Genomic DNA, 26,510 nt, shown 5'->3' on the forward strand with positions numbered 1-26,510 from the left:
TGTACTCACTATCGTACTCCTGTAGTAACTCTACAGCAGTGAGTAGTACAGCTCTGTGTTGAGGGTCTTTGATATTCAGCTCATCTAGATCCTCTTCTTCAAGCAGCTTAAAAGTGTCCAAATCCTCATAGCCATTAAACAAGAATGTAGGCATGTGCTCCTGAAACACACACACACACACACACACACACACACACACGATCAGAACTGAAACTCCAAACACAGGTTCACTCATCATGTGGTCAATCTGTTCAGGAATCTCTCTCAATTAAAAGGGTATAAAAGACCTTAGACCTGCCTGGGTTTTCTCAAAAGCATTGTTTTAACATTTATCACCTGCTTGAATTACTTTTAATGAATCAATTCAGTTAAAACCGAGCTCCACAGGTATTTTATGCTGTGGTTTGACATGAAAAACTGAGATAATGGGTATTATAATCTTTGTTTATTGGAACTGTTGTGACTGACTCAAATCCAACACGGCTGTAAGACACTGGGAAAGCGGCGTGTTATAGATGTTACTGGAGCTGAGTGGGGATTTTCTTTTCTTTAAACATATCAAAATAAAATCAACGCAATTCAATGAAGAATAAAGTGAATCCCAAACACTGAACAATTTCACTTTGGGTCTCTTCTGTGTTAACGTATGGGTGCACAGCTGTTTTCCCAGAGACGCTTCATTTAGTCTTACTCGTGGACTTAAAATAACAATATATGTATAATGTATATATTACTCTGACACACACACACACACACACACACACACACAGGAGGTCTAAAGGGTGGATTGCTATCTTTGGATGGTCATGAAGATATAATATGTATGGTTGAACTTGACCTTCGCTTCCGTCTGGGGGAAAAAACATGTAGGAGAGCCGCAGTCTTTCATTATCACAAGGACCACCTCCATTCTCTCTCCATCTCTCTCACTCATGTTCTGTCATTATAGCTTCAGGCAAAATGACAAGAAGAAAGCTCTAGACTCAACACACTGCCTCTGATATATTAGTCTCATGAACAGAACTGTGTGTGTATGTATCATACCTGTGGTTTGAGAGAGTCTATATAAGGGCTGTGTGTGTGTGTGTGTGTGTGTTTCTCCATCTCACCTTTAGGTTGATCCTTTCTAAAAGCTCTTCTACAGAGCTGGGTTTTGGAGCTCGACCCTTTCTCCTCCTCCTGATGGTGCGTTTGGGTTTCTCCTCCTCCTCTGCCAGGACGTCCACATAGATAAACTTGAAAGTTCCGACCTTGTTGTTGAGTAGCCCCATCCACGTGCCCATGGGCGGCTTACTGATGATGTCGATCACGTCTCCTCTCTGAACAAGACCAAAGAAGAGAGAGACAAAGACAGAAAGATAGATAGAGGGAGTAAACATATAGATGAGGTTCAGTCAAACAAGCATTGAAGTTTTGAAGAGGTCAGAATTGCTACGTGGGAACTCCTCGACTTCTGAGTCCCTCCGACCAACATACAGACATATTTTATTGTTAACTCTATATCAGTGACTATAATTTATACACTGATGCTGTTTCGAGCAGGAAAATATACATGACTCCGTTCGTTGGCCAGCTTGTTGTTAACAAAAGGTGAGCATGGAAGTGTCCATGTTTCCCCCGACTTTGTAGCTTTGTACACAGAGGTCAAAAATGATGTCATTCCATGGTGTGTGAAGACACGCCCATCTCATTGTGTAACCCGTGAAAACTCGATCCTATTTACTACAGACATTAGCTTACACATGACTGGAAATCTTATGTCTTCCAAATAGTACATTGGAAAGTCACACTATATTATGCATTTGGATGCTAAGAGCTTGTTTATTTATTTACAATTTCAAACAGAATGTTAGGAAAAAAAGAAATGTTCTCTGCAGAAAGCTGGAAAAAACACCCTTGATTCAGTTGCATGCCTTAAGACCTTTCAGAAAAAAAGGTGGCTATATTTCCAGGAACTCAGTGCCACTGGAGTGGTGGCTATAGTAAAGCATGCTCTGTCAGCTATCTAGGCTGATAATATGTATATGTGTGTGAGTGTGTGTGTGTTGTACCTTTAGTTTGAGTGAGTCTGTATCATAAGGGCTGGGAGTGAAGTCTGTGTGCACTCTGGCTCTGCCACAGAAAGGCCCTCTGTACGGCGGCTCTTCATCATCCCCATCCTCGGATTTCACACTCTCACGGTTACTGGCAGACGAGTCTGTAGTGCTCACTGTCTGGCCACCTGCAGCAAGACATGAAAACAACTACCGTTTATGTGACACTTTAACCAAGTGCTGGACATTCGGTGTAATCTGATATGCTGAGAAGCGCTACAGGCGTTATGGTGGGCTATACCGCCATCTAGTGCTAACAGTCTACCAAGCACAATTACATCCCCAATCCAACTGCTCTCTTACTCATGGAGCTCTGTCCGCTGAGAGAGCTGCGCAGACTCTCCACAGATCCTCCTGCCTTTAGTTTGGGCTTTTCCAGGGAGTCCGTGTCTGGCTGAGAAGATTGAGGAGAGCTGGGGATCACATCTGGACTGGACTATACAAATACAGAGAGAAAATTTGAATGTAACATCATTACATTAAAGAAAATAAATAAATAAATAAATAAATAATAAAACCTCCTTACTGCTGGGTTAAACAAGTATAATTTGATTTGTATCTTCAGATGAATGTTAGGGTTATAATTTTATAAACTATTTCTACCATGCTTAAGCAAAGTAATAAAAGTAACCGATGTATAAAACGAAATTTGTTTGCAAAACTGCCACACGTAGGTTTGGAAAAGCAGGCTTACATTTATATTTATGGCATCTGGTAGACACCCTTATCCAGAGTGACTAACATTCATCTCATTTATACATGTGAGCAGTTGAGGGTTAAGGGGCCTTGCTCAAGGGCACAGCACTGGCATCTTGGAGGTGCTGGGATCTGAACTGATTCTTCTGATCAGAACTCCGTCTTAACCCCTGAGCTACCAAGCTTAAAGCAGTTCTGATGATCTATAACCTAAAAACGTCCAGTAAATTGCAATAGTGTGTCATGAAGTTCTGATTCTGCCATAACACCATACAACAAGCCATCTTGACACAGTATTTAGAGTGCCTCAATAGAGACATCTACGCAACTTATCTACGTTAAGCCGGGTTTACACTGTACAATATTCGGCTCAATTTTGCTGTCGCAGGCTCAATCCTGCACAATTTGGCTAGGAGTTGAGATCGGTGATTACACATGATGTGAAGTGCTCACTGGCAACCACTCACCATCACGCGTCTAAAATCTACCAAAGGGGAGAATGGCGTAGGATTACACAAACTCTCGGTACAGCTATAAACACGGTAATGGTGACGGTGATTTATAAACAAAACATACAGGATTTAAAAGAAGAGCAGGTTGTTGACTTGACGCAGCAGACAAAACATCTCTATAATGTCTCACCAGAGTTATATCACGGCAGGAGAAAACGGGGCACAGCATGGAGTGAAATAGAGGATTGAGTACAGCTTCCAGGTGTGTAGATGACTAATTAGCACTCAGATGCCCTGTTATTTATTGTTATGACAACTTGAAACTATTTTTAGGATTTCCATCTGAACAGCTGTGTCACTACACACCCAATATGGCAGAAAGTATCTCCACTGATTAATCTGACATGAAGTACGGTTTGATATAGAATTCTTACTGGGGTCATCTTATACAGTCTGACAAGTAATAATCGTAAAAAAATGCACAGTGTAAAACTGGCTTTAGATAGGAAGACAGAAAGAGAGACAGAGTAACAATATTGCATGTTACTGAAGATAAAATAATAACTAAGATACTACAATAATTACAAAAAATACTACCATATGTCCATATTTTTGTATGTAGCTATACCTATACATCTATGTCTGTTATGTGACCAGTTGGCTGAATGAACTGTTGTGTTACATTAATAGAAGAACTGTGTCCTACATCACAACTTTCAGAAATCTACAGTGTACTACAGCTAGCTAGGTTAAATTAAAAATAAGAAAGAAGATTTTTAAGATTCCAGCAGACTGCTAAATATAATTGTACAATGCAAAATAAAAGTAATTTTAGCAAGTGAAAATATCGTGAATATAACATTTATCTAGTATTTCTTTTTAAAAGATTGCAGTAAACCAAATACAATATCATTAACCCTATTTCTAGACATTACTACTCATTTCAAGCTTGTCGTTTTCTTATTCTATTGGCAATTTTGCTTCTTTTTAAAAAGAAATGCTTAAAATCTGCCAATCGAAAAAGACCATTTCAAGCTTGAAATGAGTACAAATGGCTTGAAATAGGTTTCATAATCTTATATTTGGTTTATTGTAATCTTATAATAGGAAATATTAGATAAATTTGATGATATTCAAGATATTACCATTTGATAAAATGTCATTTTTTTGTAGTGTATACACATAACTTCATACACAAATGATAATACTTAAACAAAACAAAAACAAAAAAAACAGTTGTGTTTCTTGATATTTCATTTTGGGAATGCTCACAGGAGTTAGCCTAGCCTGTGGATTTTGCTATTGAACGTTCACCTTCCACCAGGAGACGTGAATGCACACGATGGAGGCATAGGGAGATATTTGAGATAGATTTTTTCAAAATGTATTATATATTAACACATTTGTTAACACATTTACTTTAGCTGCGGCCCTTTGTACAGAAAATAAACTTTGTTTGTGATCCCTGTGATCAAAACTTGGAATGAAATGTGCAACGGCCTTGACTGCGTCAGTTAGACCACATGCTCACTCATGGCGGTGTGGTTCTGTTTAAACTGAGCAGCTGTGGGTCTCTAAAATCCGCATGACACACAGAAGCAAAAGGGTCTGATTGAGAAAAACAGGTGCGGATTCAGTCACATGGATATTTATTAATAGTATTAATAGAATGTTAAAAACATTAAGAACATGAGTCTTGTACTGAAGCCAGACCACTTTGTGGCACAGCACCTCTTGTTCCTTGCAAAATAGTGTATGGAGTATGTCTTTATTGTTCTCGAATGTGTTTAATTATATTATATATGACTGTTCAAAACAAGCATGAGTGACGTGGGGTCATAGTTACGAGGTGATATGAGGAAACAAGCACCACTTAATTGTAGCACTACAGCTACATACATAATCTTACGGACATACACTGCACTTGCTCCAAGATTAAAACTGAACTCTTAAGGATTTGTGCCACATGTTTAAGACCTTCTCGTATGGGTTATGGATATAAGTTTAAGTTTACTTAAAGGTTCAATCGTCATTTTTGAAAGTTTCTTCCTTTCGTAAACATAACCAGCAAAATATATAGAACGTAATACACAATAATTGTTTAAGATGTCCTCAGCCCAAGTGCATTACGTGGGTGAGAAAACATGTTAGGAAAACTGTTATGGTACAGAACGCTTGTGTTTAAACGGGCCTCTTGTCAGACACTCCCTAACTCCCCAATCTCAGTTTGTTCATGAAGGAAAAAATATGGCTGAAATCGGTAAGCACCCAGCACAGCCAGGTAACTCTTCTGTGAACAAAAAACCATGCTGTGCGTCGAAAAACTCACGAACAAGAACACAGTAAAACCAGAATAAACACTGGCAATGCTGTTCCACGAAGGAGTAATTTATTACTCGCGAAGGAGATGAAGCTGGACATCGAATTAGCTGCGTTGCTCCTGGACAGGTACGTAAATGCAACATGTAAAATCTGTTTTTTTGCACTGTTTAAATTGCCTGCTTTACATAACATTTTTATCATTTAGCGAGCCAGGTAAGGCAACGACTTCAATGAAACAGCTTCACAGCAATGTTTCTAATTTTAGCAAACTCCCGATGCTAATAATGGAGGTTCAAGCACTGCCAAGCTGCCACTGTTGGGCCCTTGATCAAGGCCCTTAACCCTCTCTGCTCCAGGGGCCGCTGTATTAATGGCTGACTCTGTGCTCTGACCCCAACTTCCTAACATGCTGGGGTATGTGACAAAAAGAATTTCACTGTGCTGTAATGTATATGTGACTAATAAAGACTCATTATCATTAATAAGGCACTTTCTTTATTCAGCTCAACCTATTAACCGTTAGAGACCTAATCCTGGCAATTTTACAAATCATTACAAATCTAATGCAAAAGTCAAAATTTAAGATTACAAGAGAGGTTAAGAAAGTAAGCCAATAAGGAAGAGAAGAGAGAGAGAGTGTGTGTGTGTGCGCGTGTGTGTACCTGTTCAGAGAGAGAACTACTGTATTTCTTGGATATGCGTTTTCTCATCGTCTCTTTCACAGACTTGACTTTCCTTCCCAGAGAAATGCGAGAGCTTGTAGGAGACTTTATCACATCCCTGTACAGAGCCTCCTGCTCCTTATTTAACACATACAGAGAAAGAGAGAGAAAAAAAGAGAGAAAAAGAGAGAGAGAGAGAGAGAGTTATTACACATTAGACATTTGATAAATGTACACCGAGCAGCACGCCAAAATGTTAAGTGTGTGAGTGTGTGTTTGCTCACATGAGGTTCAGAAGCCGTGCTGACCACATGAAGTGATCGGTTGGACAGATCGAAACCCCCAAAGCTACACGTCCTCTGCAGGAAGCAAACACGCAGAGTCACAATCAGAGTGATACAATTCTTGTGGAGTCAAATAGAACTGACTCAATACAAGTGAAATGAATCTGATTCACCATCAAACCACAGTGATTCATGCTCATATTTATAATGACAAGAAATACTCTAGCAATGAGTGACTGCACAACAAAACTTTGTCCAGTTTTCCAAAAAGCATTCTAGGAAAAAAAAGCATTGCACTAACAAACAAATCACTAAAGCATTCTGCACATGAAACATTCTCCACTGTTGTGTGTACTGTATATGGAGTAATGGCAATATTCCAAATGGGGGGAAAAGAAAGCTATTCCTCTTCATACTTTGTGAGCAGACGGGGGGAAAAAAAAAGAAATATCTGGAGCTGGATGAGAGGTGAACCACGACCGAAGTAATCTGGAAAATATCGACCGCTGCTCAGTAGTGAATGGTTGTCTTGTCATGCATATTCAAAGCACAATATCAATACAAAATACACTGAAAATCAATGCTGAAGAAAGAGGAGTGATGAGCGACGTGGAGAGAGTCTATGGAAAAAAAAAAGCTCACGTTCAGATTCATGCTCACTATGAATGACACGGGCACACTTAGACGATCTCAGCACCGCAAGGCTACAGGAAGAACTGCACCGAATGGAGCTTTACATACTTTAAGAGCTAATGTTCTGACTGTGTTAGGGACTATAAAAGACATCAAGGTCTGCCTCGTAAGTCAAGGTACTGTGATTTTTTTTCACTAATTAAAAAAAACAAACGTTTAAATTAGATCAATGTATGTTTTCAAAAGAATGGGGATTGGTTCGCAAGTGACCAATCAGAGCTATGGGAACAACTCTGATCGGATGTTCTCACGTGCAAAAGTTTCTTTCTACTTTCACTTCACTGCTCCGAATTCACGATTCACGGCACCTGGCAATCATTTTTATTACCAACTCTCGCTTACGTTGTTGAACGTGCTAATGTTCACATGCTCACGCTCTCTTTCGAAGACACACAGATGTGTCTCTGAAAAAAGAGTTAATCTCATCAGAACCACATCTGAGAGCATCTCAAGAGATCTGTGCTTTTAAAGAATCAGAGAAAAGAATTTTAAAAACCTTTAGAAAAAAAAGAAGAAGATTTTAGATGAGAGAATTCTTGGTTGATATTTTAGTCTACAGGCTGCTATATCAGTTTCATTACATATAAGATTAAAAACTTTTATATTGGTTCCAGGTACTGGAACTCCCAGAATAATATTAAAAATGTAAAAAGAGTTTTTGGCACATTATTAAATTCTGGTTGCTGGTATCATGTCTCTAAATAAATACCTCCATTTAAGGTGACTTGTATCAGTTTATAACTTGATTTCTAAATCCGACTGACATAAAAGTGCATTAAAGCATTTTTTAATTTAGTATCTAACCAGGAAAATCTAGTCTTTAAGGGTTTATTAAAATACTCTTCTATTATTGTATTTTCCTTCTTGATTTGCAGTAGCATAATGTTCTCTTGCAGCATAACATTATAACTACTTTAGGTCTCTGATATAACGTCACACCCTTGCAGTTCCATCCAGTAGCCTATCAGTGACTTGCTCCACGGGTCCATCGGCCCTCCTCACTCACAGACTTCTGCTGAATGCGCAGGAGGACACGTCGGGTGCAGCGGTCCACACTGGAAGCCCATTTCCGGTCATTGTCTGTCTCATCCTCCAGTAGGTGGAGCCTTTCAGCTTTCCGGCTCAAGTGGTTGTACAGGCTACGCTCCACCACATAGGTAATGTTCAGCTCGCTGACAGCTGTTCTTCCTCGCAGGCGCTTGGGAGGGCAGAGCCAAGTTCCCACTATACCCACACCGCCCTTCCCCTTCTCCCTTCCCAGCTCACGCACCCGGGGTGAAGACGGCAGCGTCAGCGGAGGAGAGCCGGAGGCTTTTTGGAAGTTGCGTTGGTATAGTAAGTGCTTGGTGGAATAGGCGTAATTGGGATCGGGCTTGCTCCGCTGCCAGGTGGAGATAGGAGGCCGCTTGGTGCAATCCACAGGCACCAGCATGCGGTGAGACTGAGGACAAGGCCGCACAAGGCTGTAGTGTGTGTACACAGTGTCCATACTTACCCCGTGAGACACGGACGTCTTCCTGGTCTCAGGCTCATCCTCGGTGCTAGTGCTGGCTAGAGGCCGGACCAGGCTGTGTGGGTTAGTTGAAGGCTTTACCAGCCTGTGTGCAGAGTTCCAGGCCTCCAAGCTGCTAGAGGACGGAGACGTGCTTAAACTGTCCCTGTCTCCATCCACTGAGAGCTGATCTTGGGTCAGAGAGGACAGCGACGAGTCCACCATGCAGCGGGTGCCTTTTTTATTCACGCCTGCATATAGGGCACTAGTGTCCTCACACGAAGGGGACACATCCAAGCTCAGAGAGTCTATGGTGATAAGAATACGCATCAAGATTATAGCCATAGGAATTATGTATAAATATATGTATAAAACTGTATTTCTATAGGCATATAACTTGAATACATGGATATAATAGCCATATGTTAATGTCAGTTAAGGCGACATTCTTATTACAACTAAGTGTTTAAATCCTGTGTGTTTGTGTGTACTGGGACACTCAACAAGCTTTTTTTTTCTCCAGCCATAATTCATTTTTTAATTAGGTATGAACTTTAATGTTAGTGAACTTGACATAAATATAATCTTTAGTTTTCTAATTGGACTGGGATTTATTTTATGCTTCAAGGTTTTCTTCAACGCATAACATGAATGCTTAATTGAAAGAATCGACAAAAGAATTAACTTTGAGCACTAACCACCGCTATTTATCCTTTAGAAACAGGACAACGTACAGTTTTATTTTAGAATCGCATCAGCCGTACCTTCTGATCCCTGCCTTTTGCCGTCATCTACTTTGATGAGTTTCTTGCGGACGCGGCGAGTGGAGTTGACCAGTTTGTGAAGCCTCTTAAATTTCACAGAATCCTCCTGCTCATCATCAGACTGTTCATGAGACTGCAGGGAGAAAAAGCACAGCAAATGACAGTTTATTTTCCCTTAGATTTCATCCAACAACAAAATATCTGTGCAGATCATTCATGTGGTAAAGATAGACACAAAAATCATGTTAAAATGGTACGAATAGCATTATGGGCTCTTTGCTTAGGATGGACAGTTGGCGTTAGTTATGGAAGCGTATGGAGGGGTTGTGTGTTGTGAACTCTGTGTTAGAAAGGCACATATGAGCGACTCAGAGAGGCGTAGAAGCTGTGGCTGAGTTTCACAAAACCGTAATGCATTTAGCAACAAACCCTGCAACAGCGGTAGAACAGAAAAAAACAAAATTTGTTAAAAATAAATAAAGCAAACTATATATAAAAATTACTGCACAATGTACACACGATGATTTTTTTTTACAACCGCAATTCCTGAAAAAGTTGGGACAGTATGGAATATGCTAATAAAAACAAAGAGGAGTGATTTGTAAATGTACTTTGACTTGTACTTAAACAGAAAATGTATAAAGACAAGGTATCTTAAGTTTTACCTAATCAACTGGATAGTTTTTTGAAGATACACATTTATTTTTAAATTGATGCATGCAACATGTTCCAAAAAAGTTGGGACGGGGCGATTTAGGACTAATAGCGATGTGACAAGTAGAAAGTGATGAAGGTGATGTCAAACAGGCGAGGCAATCGTCTAATCATAGTATATAAGGAGCCTCCAAAAAAAGGCAGAGTCCTTCTAGAGCAAGGATGGATCGAGGCTCGAGAATCTGCCAACAGATGCGTCCGGGAATAATCCAACACTTTGAGAAGAACATTCCCCAAAGACAAATCAGCAGGATTTTTGGCATTTCACCTTCTACAGTGAACAATATCATTAAAAGATTCAAGGAATCCAAATCTCGGTGTGTAAAGGGCAAGGCCCAACTTTTTTGGAGTGTGTTGCAGTCATCAGATTTGAAATGAATGTGAATTTAATTTCTTTTTTTTTTTTTTAAATACACAAAGTAAAACATCAAATAATGTGTTAATAATGTGTTTTCAATACAGTACAGGGTGAACTGAATTTTCAAATTACTCTTTTTGAGGTTTTTCCCATTTTCCATACTGTCCCAACTTTTTCGGAATTGGGGCTATAATAGTATAAATTGATTTAGACAGTGGAGCCTCTGAATATCATGTTTCTGTCAACACATATTCCAGTCACCAAACACGTTTATTCACTTAATGACAGACTCTCAGCTGCTAACCACAATGACATCTCAATACTCTCCTCTACCCAAACTAACCACAGACCACACTATCTCTCTCTCTCTCTCTCGCTCGCTCACTCACACACACACACACTACCAATACAATAGAAAACCAAAACCTAGGCCGATGGAATATTCACATGAACACACTCATCTACTCTCAGCCAGAGAAAAACAAAGAGAGAAAATATTTAGTTTATTTAGTTTAATAGTTTTTGTGATCTGAGACCTGTTTTAGTGGGTGTGGCCCTAATAGTACAATGAGCATTGACATTTTTCTGACAGAGTCTCTTACTCTAAAAGCAAACAATGCTTATTGTGAAGCTTATCCAAGATTTCATCCAAAATTACACCGAATTTACAACAATTTACAAAAAGGTGAGAAATTCTAGGTAAAGTATGTGTAGACATTAGAAAATAACTAATGCATAAGATCCCTGATGCTTTAAAGTGCAACAACATGAGTGGCAAGAAAACCAGAAGCTGGGAAATAATAAATGTGCTTTAGAAATAATGTATAGCAAATAAAAACCCCACACTTACAGAAAACACACATACAACATGATGCAATAATGCTGTATCCAACATCTTTTAATAAGTGACATAAAGAAGCCAACGGTTTAAATCTCAAGTGATACATGGAAATGTCTGCTCAACTATGTGACATTTACTCCGGCGAACAACAAGGATGAAAAAGGCAAATAACAAGAAGGCACAGAGTCTCAAGAGAAAAGCAAAGATCAAGCTTGATCCAGAAACAGAGAGAGAGAACTATTAATTTCACCAATCTTACCAGAAGTTTCATCATAGCCAGAGTCACGGTCCGTGTCTGCACACACACACACACACACACACACACACACACACACACACACACACACACACACACACACTGGGATTAACTCACACCCACAAACCAGTTTCTAGCATTTCTGAACGCGAGTGAGAACCCACTAGTGTGAAAGGCGGGTTTTGAGGGGAGTCCCAGATGATCCCCGCATATCCTTAAAGCACAGGAATGTGGGTCAGGAAGAAAAGAAAGACTGTCCTGAGATCAGATCGCTACTGGACACATACAGTGCAGTGTCTATGTAAGCTGGGGATGAATCCGTCTCTGTGTCAGTGAAGCACACAGGCGTTGTTAAACGGTGCTGAGAGCTGATCTAATGACAGCCGTTCTGCTCTGAAACACAGTGCGGCTTCTGTGTGGAGAACCGAGCCGAGCTGATCTGTGGTCAGCGGGATTGCCCCTGAGAGAGCTCTTTTACAATCGATTTATCCGTTAGACTACGCAGTCCAACCCATTACCACTTATGAACAGCTTATAAACAGACAGATTTTCAAAAGCAAACATCGTGTGTGTGCATGCCCATTTGTTTATGTAGGTGTGTCTTACAGACGAACGCCAGTGCTGTTTCTTAGTATTCAAGTGCATTCAGTGGCCTTCAATATTCCACACCTTATATACATTTAATATTATATACCTTACACTATGTTCATATTGCATAAACCAAGGGGAAAACTCACCTAAATGTTTGCGCAAGCTAAACCGAACTAAGATTTTCCGCTGGATCTACAAAAGTTTTGCAAACTCTTCATTCTTCATGCATGCATGCGTATTTTGATCACCTGAGCTTCCTGTCACAGCTCATTTGCATTTATTGACACCCACAAAACTCCATAAAAGGTCATGGAAAACCAGCTAGGAACACGAAATGAGCGATCAGGGTTAAGTCTGAAAGGCAGAAGTCATTTTGACTCACTTCTATGGCAATGTAATGCAAAAATGTAATATCATATTAAGAATAATAAACTAGAGCTAAATCCTCCGTCAGCGCAGGTGTTCATTTATGGCTTACGGCTATGCGCTTACAGAGCATAAATATTTTGTTTTTGTCCACCACTTTCCCTGTAAGTGACACAAAGTCCATGGGCAAAACATTCAGGTGTTTAGTATTGAGTGTTTCAATAGACTTTTTTTAGTATTAGAATAGAACAAAATCCCACCCATGTGCATGTGTACAGCTTTATTTACTGCATGCTAATTTCTCTGACATGACATGAACAATGCACATGCAACGCAATGCTAATTGTCTGGCTAGCCGGCATCAAGCTGAACGCTTCATATGGCCCCAACACACACACACACACACACACACACCCACACACACCCCCACCAGTGGTCAATGTGAGAAACATTGAACATGAACATCACCAACAAGACCCTTGGATCTCACTCCAAGTTTTATCATGTACATTAAATCTGCTGGGGCGGTAACTGTTAACCACATGCCAGACTTCCAAGCCAAGACAAATACACACCACCAACTCATTCATGCCAAGCTGACTCAAGTACAATGGTAACCGAATCCAAGAAAAGTGTAATGTATGAAAGTGATTGTCAAAATGCTGGGGGTTTTCAATACGTCACCCCCAGTACAGAGCTGAGATCAGCAGCCAGGGCCAAACGATGTGTCATTTTAACCTCTGTACAATGCACATGTTAGCAATTATCTCCTTCCATGACTACAGTCAGCTATAAAAACCATGATTTCAGTACTAGGGATCTAAAAAAAATATGAATACACTATTTGGGAATGAATAATGTGTTCTAAACTGGCACAAACATATAGATATACAAATAGAAGATGCACGATTAGTTGTTTTGTTTGTTTGGTTTTGGTTTTTTTTAAAAAAACCGAATGATTTACTTACTGTGTGACTGTTACTTTAGGAAATAACAATGCTTCTGTGCATATCTTTACCATATTTTGACATGCAGTTGGGAAAAAAAGCTCTGGAATCTGCTGGCTATGACCAAGTTGATGTATTTACTCAGAAGAGTCACTTGACCAATCCAATTTAGTAATCTCAGTCACATGATCCTCTTGAGGGAACAAATTTACTATCACTGACGGACAGAACGAAGTGTTTGTGACTATCACGCCTGAAGCAAATATTATTTGGAGCATTGCTGCATTTGACACTGAGATCTATACTGACATCTGCTGAACAAAACCATTTTTTACACCACTAAATCTAATGGTCTGCATGTATAGTGTTGAAAAAAAAAAAAACAATCATAATACGAAGTACAGTGAGTGGACAGTAAAGATTCCTCTTTCAAGACGTGGTGAGACATTACTGATGTGAGACATTCAGAACACCTACACAACTGTCAATCATTCCAGATTCACGTGCTGATTCGCTCATCTGTTTTTTTTTTTTTGGGGGGGGGGGTGACTGCTAAATATTAGGCATATTTTGGAGCAATAACACAATAAGCAGTGTTCATCAGTGAGCTTATGGGGTGTTAAATATGACAGAGGACAGACCCCTTAACAAAAGAGCACACACTTTGGATTAACATCTGACCACAAACCACGGGTGTAATGATGTTAAGTATATATACACACTACTACTGTATGTAGGACCGATTCTCTCTCTCTCTCTCACACACACACACGCGCACGCACGCACGCACGCACACACACACACACCGACTGTGTGTGGTACTTACGTTGCAGGTGGAGGACAGGTTAACAGTGGGACTGGATCCATCAGCACACTCTGCAGTGTCTGAACTGGTGCTCAACTGCCTGCTCCTCTCATACTCCTTAAGCTACGGGGAACAAGAGGTCAGAGAGCCGCCCACGTGCGCGCGCACACACATACATCCACAAGACATACACAGACAAATGCTTACCCACAATCCAATTTATAAAATAAATACAATATACTATAATATACAGTGCCCTGCACTAATATTGGCACCCTTGGTAAATATGAGCAAAGAAGTCTGTGATTAATTGTCTTTATTGTTTAAAAAAATTCACAAAAATACTCTGCTCTCATGGATAAACAATTGAAAACAACACAGGTTTATTTTAAAAATCTTTGTTAAGTATAGGTGTGCAAAAATGACTGGCACCCCCATGAATTCATATGAGAAATCTATTATATTTATTATATTATATTATATTATTATATATTATATTATATTATTATATATTATATTATATTATTATATAAAGTATATTCCCTTTGATATTTTACATATTTTCAGTACACCTGGGTTACTAGGAAGAGGAATTTGTTCAACCATGACTTCCTGTCTTACAGGGATATAGATATGAGTTAACATACAGGCCAAATTCCCTTAGTCATTCATAACAATGGGTAAGACCAACGAATATAGCTGTGATGTGCGGCAAAAGGCTGTTGAGCTTCACAAAATGGGGCGTGGCTATAAGAAAATAGCACAAGCATTGAAAATGCACATTTCCATCATCAGGGCAATAATTAAGAAGTTCCAGTCAACTGGAAATGTTATGAATCAACCTGGAATTGAACGTGTGTCTATATCGTCTCAACGCACTGTGAAGAGGATGGTTCGAGTGGCCAAAAAATCTCCAAGGAATGGTCTCAGATCCCTTGTCATGTATTCTCCAACCTCATCAGGCATTATAGGAGAAAACTCAGAGCTGTTATCTTGGCAACGGAGGTAGCACAAAGTATGGAATAAAAGGGTGCCAATAACTGTTGCACACCTATATTTAACAATGATATTCTTTGATAAACTGGTATTGTGTTCGCAATTTTTGTGAATTTTTTTAACAAAACTTCAAAAAGTTAAACAATAAGGACAATTTTTCACATCCGACTCTGCTCTTATTTACCAAGGGGTGCCAATATTAGTGGAGGGCACTATATAATGTAAGAACGGAGCACTACAGTAAATTTGCTTTCAAAATTAACTACACCCCCCCCCCCACACACACACACACAATATAACTTAACAGATTTAAAAACAATAAATAGTGAAGTGTCTTCAGAATGTAGTAAACGTTAAACAAAAATGATGACCCCCCCCACGTTCTAGATATTCACGTACAAGTACATATTCATGTAAAGCCAACGGTCCACTGAGGCTTAGCATTGATTCAGCCAAAGGTGTAGAGATCGGGGGAAATCAAACAGGACTTGCTTGTATTTCCTCATTTGTAAGTCTCTTTGGATAAAAGCGACTGCTAAATGAATAAATGAATAAATGAATAAATGTAAATTTGCACCAAAGAGGTAACAGTAGGGCTGGGCGATATGAGGACATTTCGATGATACAAGGTGCGCATCACAATATATAATTTAGCTAACAAACTCTGCAAAACAGTAGTAAAATAAACAAAATAAGTTCAACAGAGTTTGACGATTCTTTTCATTAATGCCTACAAATACAAAAATTAAGTTCAAAAAATTATGTCAAATCAATGGCATCTATTCAGTAAAATTTAATTTGTAATTATTGAATTGAATTTTGTATTATAAACGTGTAAAAAAAAAAAAATACATCACCACACCAATAATATCTCAGAAAAGTGTATCGCGTAATGATTTATCATGTTCTCGATATTATATCGATCTATCGCCCAGCCCTATGTAACAGTGTAAAGGTAAGAACGCTGAAGAGATGATGTGTTTATGAATAGCTGGACCATAGACATGAAACTGTTATTTTACGATATTAATATATATAATATATATTTCCCATTGACTGTAACATGTAGAAAGTTTACTATGTGCTACTAAGTAGTGGTGTAGGTATTATGCGTAGAATAGCTGGCTTTGGCTTAGTAACTCTTACATGTGTTTTCTTACAGGTTTCATACCAGCTCCTGTTTTAGCTGCCATGAGGTAAGACGTGTTGCAAAAGCATCTGCCCTGGGAGAAGAATCAATGCTGGCCTTGTGGAGAGAGGAAACACAATGCTCCACAATGTGTGGGAGTTACGCTCTCTCAGAGCAATCGATGAAAGAGAGAGAGTCAGTGTGAGTGTGTGTGTTGTACAACCATCAGCTTGAATGTACTCACCCAGACATACAGTAAAAAGCAACAATACAATGGCTCAAATGCTTATTCAGCTAATAGGATGAATTAAACACCACGCCCTGTGTGAGCAAAAAGCTGACCACAAGCATGATTCCCACAGGAGCCTCCCTACGCAGTGTCTGGAGATGTGTGTGTGTGTGTGTGTGCGCGTGTGCGTGCACTGCAGTAAGTAGTAGAACTGTTAGTCTGGGTAAGTAGGGTTAGTGAACAGGAGCAGAGCTGATGCTTCAGCAGCGAGACTGGCGATGATGTCGGGGCGGGCCTTTACCCGAGCCAGCGCCTCCTCCACCGTGATCATCTTCTCTTTGACCATCATCATCAGCTGGATGCGCTCTTCGTCACTCATGGTGATCTGGCTGGCCACGTAGCCGATGTCCTCTCCTAGGACAGTCAGTCAGAACTGTTACACAGATGAAGAGAAACAGGCAAAAAGAGAGCATGGAACGAGGAAAAAAAACCCTGACTACCTTTCGAGCTCTGTCTCGTGAGCCCTTTCTGGGATTTTCTGAAGTTTTGCCAGAAAGATTTGTTCTTCTTCTTGCTATCCCATTTTCCTGTAAGAGGAGAGAGGAATTCAGGTCAGCCCCAGAGCAACATGATGGCTACAGGATGATAGTGAATCTTTTCCCACAAAAGTCCACTTAAAAAATATAAATAAATAAATAAATAAAACAATGTGGATGGCAAATGAGCTTTATATTTTTTTGTTTTTTCTTAAAATCAGTTTCTTTGAGCTGCAGCTCCTGTCTCTGATCGGTTTGTTTTGAATGAATAATTAATAAAGATAGAGATAGACACCAGACAAACATTTCTTTTCAAGGCGTTAAGGACCTCTCGTGACCGTGAGCGTCACAGATCTTGGGTTGTAATAACACGGAGATTGAAGTTGTGTTACTGTTTCGCACTTTTTGACGGATATCACGGTCACATTAATGTATCTTTTCAAATCGAGTCTGTGCTGTAACACTTCCATCTTGTGTCATACCATTAGGAGAACCAGCAATTCAGTTCAGTACATTTTCAGTACAGCAAGCTTCATCAGCCCCAGTAGTTCTTGACAGAAAAGTGTTTGCAGGGCTAAGCCTTCTCAATCATCTGGAGACCGCAAGTTCAATCCAGATGAAGCCACAGCCGGTCCGAGAGAACATAATTGGCCGTGCTCTCAGGGAGGGGGTCTCTCTCGCTCTCTCTCTCAGGGGCGTTAGCTGGACTGTGAATCATGCGGAGCTGAGCCCAAATTCTTCTCCATTAAAAAAACTTTTCAAAACATACTTCTAAATAGCCTATTTCCATGTTTTTTTTTCTTGCATGTGAGAGCTAATTGCTTAAAAAATGTGGACAAAAAATTGGATTTTTCATAAAACTTGCCAAAGCTGTTGTCACTGTTTGTAGGTCTACCAGACTGATAAAATATAAAACTTTTCTAACTAGGCTAGTTTGGTGTTGCTAGCCAAGGGGAACAACAGCTAAGCTATCATTGTATGAGTTTAGGTGCTACAGTGCCATGCAGAGTACATTATCTTTCCTTCTGCTCTGCTCATATCATGTTCATGTAAACTGGAACTCATATAGACATTCACACACCTCGTTTTCCTGCTCAGCATCAGCGAATAATAGTGTTTCAGTTTCAACCGCTTTACTGGTATTAATTAAAAATGCTGTATATCCATTTCCCCTCACACTATCCAAATTTCCATCCACTTTTTGCGCTTTTCTGTTATCGACAGTGAAAGCGCGTAAAAAACGTTTGTGATATTTGCTCTCTCCGGCACATCAGTTACTTATACATTAAAAAGTGCTGTTTTCTCACTTCACTTGGCTCAGCACGCATGCTCTCTCTCTCTCTCTCACACACACACACACACACACACTCAGGTTGTTACCATGGAGATATAAACAAACCATCGTCACATGCCGTGGCACGAGGTAGCTACCAAAAAAGTACATTTCTTACCGGAATACTTCATATTCGATTTTCTCATAATGTTACAGTTGGACTTTTTGTAGCAGAAAACAATACTCTATGTTATTTGTTATTTATCTTTATATACATGTTGAAACAGTCAGTAACAAATATAACGGGATAGTAAGAACTGAACTGTCACTTCACTTAACAAAGTTCTTCCACCACGAAATAAAATGGGCTGGTCTTGGGCATTAAACTCCCGAGCTGAAAATGGGTCCCACTCCGGCCCCGCCCATGGTGGAGCTAGTGTTGGAGTGCTGCGCTCATCGTACCAGTGGTTCTGACCAGAAAGCGGATTACTCTCGCGCTGTTCAAGCTGGCATCCTGTGCCGAGTACAGTGTAGTGGATGGGTCAGTAAAACACTGTCCATGGATGTGTACATGCTGTGTGCACAGCTATTAAAGAAAAAAGAATGCGGCGTTATATCAGGCTGCTGAATGTAGCGGAGGCCGATGAAATTGCATACCGTAATTCCTTGGCATATCTTGTGTCAAAGGTTTGCAGTGCGCTGGATGGACCACACATCCCTATTCTTCCCCCGACTGATGGATAAATTCTGTCATGTGACAACTTTGTTTTGCACGAATGTCATTTTTCTCGACAAAAACTGTTTCCAAACTATTTTTCGCATCATTTAAGTTAAGTATCAATATAGTTTCAGTTAAACGAAAAAAGATTATGTTGAAACTTCATTTATAATTTGCGTTTCCATAAGCTATATTGTGAAACATTTCAACGCGCTAAACCTTTTTTTTGCAAAAAAAAAAAAAAAATCCTTGGATGGAAACGTGGCTACTGACTGACTGTGAGCTAGCGTTTGGCAGAATTGAGAGCTGTCAGCCAATAATACACAAGTATTTCCACGTTTTTCCTGTAAACGCTGTCTGATTGGTCTCGCCTCTGTTCACTGAAGATACAAAATGACATCACCGACGTCTTCTTTTACTGACGTTCAGTTGCGTAGTGACAAACCGCTACAAATGAAGAATTATTCGGGGCTAAAGAAAAAAATCTTCGTGGCTACAGCCCAGAATAGGTTACGCCCCTGCTCTCTCTCCACCATCAATCACAGCAACACCAGCCAATCATGGGCATCTGTGAGCTCATGGCATATAGAATGGGCGGAGAGTGCTTTTTGCTGCCCCCTGATTTTGCACGAGCAGTAGTTTGAAAAGATGCACTGGACTGGCTTCACGTGCTTCGGGAGAACATGTTACACTCCACCCTGCCTGATGGAAATTGTCCAAGACTAAATTAGGGAGGAAGATTTAATTTTTAATTAAAGTTTTAAAAAGTTGCCTCAGTGGTCCCCAAGTGTGCAGATCCATTCAGGAGACAAAAACAGAAAACCTTTCAAAGTAATACTCAGTAAGCCCAAACCAGACATTGTTTAATCTGCAAGTGCTGTATTTTTGAATTTGATGAAACTCACCTGAGCCATCTTCAGAGTTGGACTTGTGGAGTGGGATCCTGAGAAGAGAAAACACAGGAATTACAGTGACCTTAATGAACTCATGATGAACATCAGGTGCGAAACCAACTGCTGATTTTGTTCAGCACCAGCTGCTCACCAACTGTCCACCGTTCTTTTGGCAACTTCACCAATTTCAGATTCAAACATTCAGCAACCGACATAACAGACACACTGTTCTTTGCATCTCGTGTCCAAGTGCAATTCTTGTCAAATTGTGAGTCTCCGGTTCCACAGTGCACCATTAGGGGGCAGTGCAGACCTGCGCAGCCTCCAGACCCCAGGCTCCTGAGGCTCGGAAGGCACTGGCAAGTTAATACAGAGACCAGATGTGACCATGAGGAGGAGTTTGAGACAGTGGGACAGTGCCCGCTTACGTTTGATCTTTGCATCTCAGGGCAACAGGAAAACAATAACAAAGTGCATGGCTCTGGAAACACCCAGAGACACAATATCCTGGCTTTGAGTTTGAGAATACGCGCTTTAAACACAGGGTTAACTGAATGACATCTGACCCACTATTTGTGTCCACTGAAGAACTGGCCACATCAGTAATTCTTTTTGAAATATTATGTATATGTATATGATGACAGTAGGACTGATGGTATGATTTAATAATATAGGAAGTGTTTAAACACTTTTATAGTTGAAATACAGTCATTTCTATATATGTGAAACGATTGCCTATCTTCCCTGTGTTACTGAAGAGACGAAAAAATCTACCAGGCTTTAATCATCAACAAGAACAAGAAAACAAATTAGAAAAGATGGTTGGGCTTAAGAGAGGAGTGAGTCAGAGGAAAGTGCAAGGAACACCCTGTTGAGGACCAGCCACAGAACGAAAAGTCTCTTTAATGTGTGTACGAACATCCGAAAGTGAAAAGTTTGGGTTTCCTCATATGGGCTGACAGACTTTCTCACATCCGAGATAAAAACCACCTTAGCATTTAGCACTCAGGAAAATACTGTCAAGTCCAGAATTACTTGCACTAGGAGCGGGCAATATATCATTATCATAAATAATATCGTACCTCGATTCTCAAAAGGCATTTCTATTTATCTCAGCATCTAAAACGATACTTTACTTTAATGTCTACAAAGACAAAGAAGATTAAGTTGAAAACATTTACGTCAAATCCATCAGTCATCCATTCAGTACCATTTAATTTGTAATTATTAAGAATGTAAAAAATACATCACCATACCAACGATATCTCAGAAAAGTGCAGATCTTAGAAATATATATATATATATATATATATATATATATATATATATATATATATATATATATATATATATATATATAAATCCATTACATGCACACTTAATCTAACACATCATTGTGGGTCTTTTTTTGAGAAAAACAAAAATAAAAAGGTGTGTGCGTGTGTGTTTTTGTTGGGGGTGAATTGGAGGTTAAAAAGTTTCATGTTTTTTATGAAAGGAGTGTTGCCATAGCGACATAATGATATGATAATTGATGAGGCCCCATTCTTCACTCTTCTTCACCATACTCTTTCTCTCTGTTCTATTCACCCAACACACACACACACACACACACACACTATACAACTACACATCTTAACAGATTTAACCTAGAGAAAGAAAGGGTGGGGGAGGGAGAGAGGGAGAGAGAGAGAGAGAGAGAGAGAGAGAGAGAGAGAGAGAGAGAGAGCTGATGGCAGTAGGCATGCTGTTTCTATGTAAAAGACCTCTGCTGAATAGCAGCTTAATAAATTAGGGTTTTTTCACCAGTTTTACTATTTACAGAGCCATCCACAGCCCCGCAGCCCTACTTTACACCCACTTTCATCCACCGCCAAGAATGCTGTGTGTGTTAGGAGTTGACAGACAAAGTGATGCCTGATAATGTAATCATGCTTACTGATGATACTGCTAAACCAGGCTGGGCAGTGTAACGTTCAGTAAGCAGTGACCATTGCCACGGACATGCAAGAGAGCATAATTTCCCGTAAGTTTATATATTTAAAAAGAGACATTAGTCTTTTATCTCCATCAGTGGCAGTAAGTCTGTGGACCCGATGTTGTCAGTTAGCTGATGTATTAATCAGGGCCTGGTAGCTGCATGCAGCATTTAGTGACGAATCGGAAATATATATTAGACACGTGTGTGGTTTTTCCTCCCACTTAATAGTGCACAAGTACATTAAGGCTAATTTCTTAAATTGGCTACATTTCCAGGAAGCGGTTGACTTCCTGGTGGTTGATTTGACAGAGCCCAGAATGCACCTGGTATCCTGTATGAGAGAGTTTTAAGGGTCATCCAAATGAGTGGCCAGAGTGCGCACACAGAGAGAGACAGAAAGAGAGAGAGAGAGAGAGAGAGAGAGAGAGAGAGAGTCAGTAGTGTCCAGGGGAAGTGATGAGAGAATGGCCTTCAGTAGAGGTCAGGGTTAATGGAGAGGACTGAAGGATTTCCTCAAAATCTACTGACAAAAAAAAAAAACAACAAGCAAAAAACACTTTGGTCCATTTACTGCAATCAGTAGCACTACAGTGCTGAAGTGCCTATGACAATTAAATCCTCACTTTACTGTTAACTAAAGAAATAAAAACATTTACACAGTCACTCAGACAGGAAGTCTGGGTCTTGTGGTGCTCATCAGCAGAGTGTTTTTAAACACATTTAGCATTAGCTATTATTAGCTCACGCTTGCACACAGTTAGTGCTTTAACAAACACACGGAGTGTTTTTCACACATGGGTGATACTTAAGCAGGTATATTGAATGAACAAAAGTATTGAGCGTAACTTTTCAAGAAACAAACAAAAATATACAATGAGAAAGAAGAAATGGAAACAGTGGCAAAAATTTTATATGGTCTCTATGCTTCGTTCCCATTGGCTAATGAGATTTGGATTAGTGAAAAGGAAGGTTAGAAAACTGTTAATGAAGAATGCTGTTTATTTGAAGCTGAAGTGCAGAATGAGGTCATCAAAACTTGTTGATCTGTATTGGTGGTAGAGAGAGACTGTACATTTTGTATGCATATATATTATAAATGCAAATGTTGTCATTGTTTTGGAACAACACTAGCTTATAGATAACCTTAGGTCTGACATGTTCATACTAAAAGCCACAAAACTTCCATGTTGATTTCATGGAAACTTTAAGAATACAGTAATGATGAACACGTTAAGGGCCGAGTTTCCTAAAATAATCTTAACTGGGAGAGCGAGTGTTCCATTTGATGCGCGCTCTACCACTTAACGATGATCTGTGTGTTGTGATGCTTTCGGCAAGTTCGACCTATTTTCCGGCGTTTAACTGCTCTGAACAAACCTCTTTAATGCATTTCCAAGCTGCAGAATATCATATATGGAGGACCTTCCCCCCCCCCCCCCCCCCCCCAAAAAAAAAAAATATATATATATATATATATATATATATATATATTTAAATCTTGTGAAAATGTACATGTATCCCATGCAGACCAATGCTCACAATGTTTTTTTTTTGCTTTGAAAGAAAAGGGCATGGTGTAATCATCGCACATGCACTACTTACTTTCTCATTTTCTTTAAAAACAGCAAATATTCGAATGCGCACCACCTACTTTCTCATGCATAATTAAAACATTACACCATCCTTTTCTTTTACAAACAATCTAGTGAAAACGCAAACTTATTTAGTGCACATACAATTATTTTCACGTTTCACGAGCTTTTTTTTTTTAACTAGTACGTATGGGGTTTTTGTTTTTTTGCTGTTGCAAAGTTTCCTACAATGGCTCTGTACAGATCTCATACTGGTAACATTGAACAAACCTGCAGCCGCATCAAACTGATTATATCTGACGTGCTGTCAATTAGGAGCCGTACACAGCTCGCTCTCCTCTTTATCAGGAGCTAAAAGGAGGGATTTTGTGATGTTAATCCCTGATGTCATGCTGCAATGTGTGTGTATTTAGAATTTCACCTACACTATATTGTCGTGGAGGCCAGAATGATTTCAGTATACAGCACAGCCAGATGGGAAAATCAAATAATGCTCAAAAAACCTTGCATGTTGTAGCAGTTAATAACCGTTAATGAACTATCTGTAGTGCAGTGTGTATCTGTAGTGCAGATCTGGAAGCATGAATGAGGTCATCATGAAGCTATTAAGCACTAAAGTCAAATATATATATATCATTTGTTCAGTCTGACCTTTTGTAGCGAGTGTTTGACTAATTTCCTCGTGTTCTGTATACTCATTCTGCATCCTACTCGAGTCATCCAGAAGCCTCCCTCGCTCTTGCTCACTTCCTCTCGCTCTCTAATCGGCAGCTCCAGCTTAAACATCTCGAGACAATAGGAGGAAGGAAGGAAGCCTGGAAGCACCTACAATGCTGGATGTGGATGTCTGAATCCCGTGTTTCGGTGCAGCGTGCACTCAATGACTGTGTGTATTGTGTGTATGTAGAGGGCAGTGAAGCCAAAATGGCTGCTAATTACTGATTATTTTCCCATAACAGCACTCCCAATCATGATTTATTACACATATATCCTTATGTATATGATTACGGTTGAAAGGTAGGCTTACTTTCTTTCCGTTTCTGGTGTAGACACCTCACTGCTAAAACTGAGTGACTCCTGTGGATAGAAACAAAAATGTCATGTTAACTTGCTTTATTCCTTTAAGCAGCGGTTATTACATGAATACTGCAGGGTTGAACAAACCTGCCACAGTTGCAGTGTTGTAACTGCAAGGGCAGTTTTGTGAACGTTTTCATGAACTCGTCAGGAAAGGTTGAAAGGTTAGGATCATTTGTTGGATAAAACTCGTTCAGCTTTAGTAAGACTTTCTCTCACGTTTCGCTCTTCTTTAGACCTTCACTTTTAGGGTTAAACGCTGCAGAAAATGATCTGAATCTGAACCAATACAAATATCTTTACTAGGGCTGGACGATATATTGATATATAGATATCATGATAAATGATGACACGATACACTTTTCAGAGATATCGTTGGTATGGTGATGTATTTTTTTTTTTTTTACGTTTTTAATCATTACAAATTAAATGATACTGAATAGATGCCGATGATTAGACTTTTTTTTTTAACTTAATCTTCTTTGTCTTTGTAGGTATTAAAGAAAAGTATCGTCAAACTCAGTTTCAGGTTTTGTTAGACGGTTTGTTAGCTAAATTATATATCGTGATATGCATCATGTAAAGCAGAAATGTCCTCAAGTATCAGGATGATATTTTTGTCATATCACCCAGCCCTAATCTTTAGTATACGCAAATGTATTAAATGTTTGTGTTTCGAATTAAACATTTGTAATACTATTAAGCTTAACGCTCATTAAAGCTTGCTTATTTCATCATTGCTTAGATATTTTCAACCTAAAATGCTTAGAATAAATCATAGATTTGTTATATAATAATCTTACAATGAAACTTTTAGATGACGATTATTCAAGATATCTTGCGCTTCCATTATATGAGAGTTGAGAGTTGATATGTTTTTGTGTTGATGATATGAGTTATAGGTGCACACACCTGGATCTCAGAGTTCAGATGGAGGGAACTGGTGTCTGCTTTTTCCTGGAGTAGAGAGAGAGAGAGAGAGAGAGAGTGAGAGATTAGTTAAACATCCACCCCCTCATACACACGCGCACAACACAATCAGCAATATCACACACTGCAACAAAACACACACACAAGCCCTATTGAAGGATGTAGAAAATCCTAACAGACTCGCAGAGCTGCATGATTGACTCTTAGGTTCTGATAAAGCAGGATCTCACAAGTAAATAAAGCAAAACCTACCAGAATGACAACATCATCTACTAGTCACTTATGTGTACTTAACACTATAGTTGAGTCAGAAAGGAAAAGTTGTCCAGCAGAGGAAAAGACGTTCAGCTTTATTTGGAAAAGCTGCTTAACCGAGAGTGGGAATAATAACACCTTATAAACAGCGCAGGATCAGAACAAAGTCTCAAATCCCTACTCTATACACAGAAGCGGAACATACTCTCAGACATCCCCTACATCATCATCATCATCTCGGCGTCTCACTTTCTAATCTGCGGAACGATGAGTACAGTGTCTTTTATCTTGCACACCAAAACACAACATCCCGAAGGCAGCTCCCGTCTCTCTGAATGCATTTCTCCACATCTGTGCTCTAAATTAGCTTGCATTCTTCTGAGCACGAGTGTGTGAGAGACACTGTGTGTATACAGTGTGTGTATACAGGCGTCTGCATGTTTGAGGACGCACTATGCTCTTGTTTACTCTTCCGGTCTGTGTTTCACCGAAATGGCCACAGATGTGTTTTATTACCTCTCTGTCGTCACAGTTACGGTCTCTCGGTTTCATGCCTACTTTTTTA

At 39.6% G+C, this 26,510-nt stretch overlaps 1 protein-coding gene across 6 annotated transcripts in view; it reads right to left on the reverse strand.

Annotated features, from left to right (window-relative positions):
* sash1a (SAM and SH3 domain containing 1a) overlaps positions 1–26,510 on the reverse strand; it is a 90,934-nt gene that overhangs the window by 12,940 nt on the left and 51,484 nt on the right. For 2 of the 6 annotated variants that reach the window (XM_053646308.1, XM_053646282.1), the window contains exons 3-17: positions 25,673–25,717; positions 24,711–24,760; positions 20,123–20,160; positions 17,191–17,277; positions 16,992–17,104; positions 14,358–14,459; positions 11,631–11,666; positions 9,459–9,591; positions 8,698–9,002; positions 6,510–6,584; positions 6,226–6,363; positions 2,397–2,529; positions 2,052–2,221; positions 1,110–1,319; positions 10–160 (exon numbers count right to left, since the gene is read on the reverse strand). In XM_053646308.1, the coding sequence (XP_053502283.1) occupies positions 10–160; positions 1,110–1,319; positions 2,052–2,221; positions 2,397–2,529; positions 6,226–6,363; positions 6,510–6,584; positions 8,698–9,002; positions 9,459–9,591; positions 11,631–11,666; positions 14,358–14,459; positions 16,992–17,104; positions 17,191–17,277; positions 20,123–20,160; positions 24,711–24,760; positions 25,673–25,717 (1,786 nt within the window). Of the gene's footprint in view, positions 1–9; positions 161–1,109; positions 1,320–2,051; positions 2,222–2,396; positions 2,530–6,225; positions 6,364–6,509; positions 6,585–8,697; positions 9,003–9,458; positions 9,592–11,630; positions 14,074–14,357; positions 14,460–16,991; positions 17,105–17,190; positions 17,278–20,122; positions 20,161–24,710; positions 24,761–25,672; positions 25,718–26,510 lie in introns of those variants that run through there. The other 4 variants (XM_053646292.1, XM_053646299.1, XM_053646316.1 and 1 more) reach the window with 4 other exon arrangements.

Source organism: Ictalurus furcatus, chromosome 2 (assembly GCF_023375685.1).
Source record: "Ictalurus furcatus strain D&B chromosome 2, Billie_1.0, whole genome shotgun sequence".
Lineage (NCBI taxonomy): Eukaryota > Metazoa > Chordata > Actinopteri > Siluriformes > Ictaluridae > Ictalurus > Ictalurus furcatus.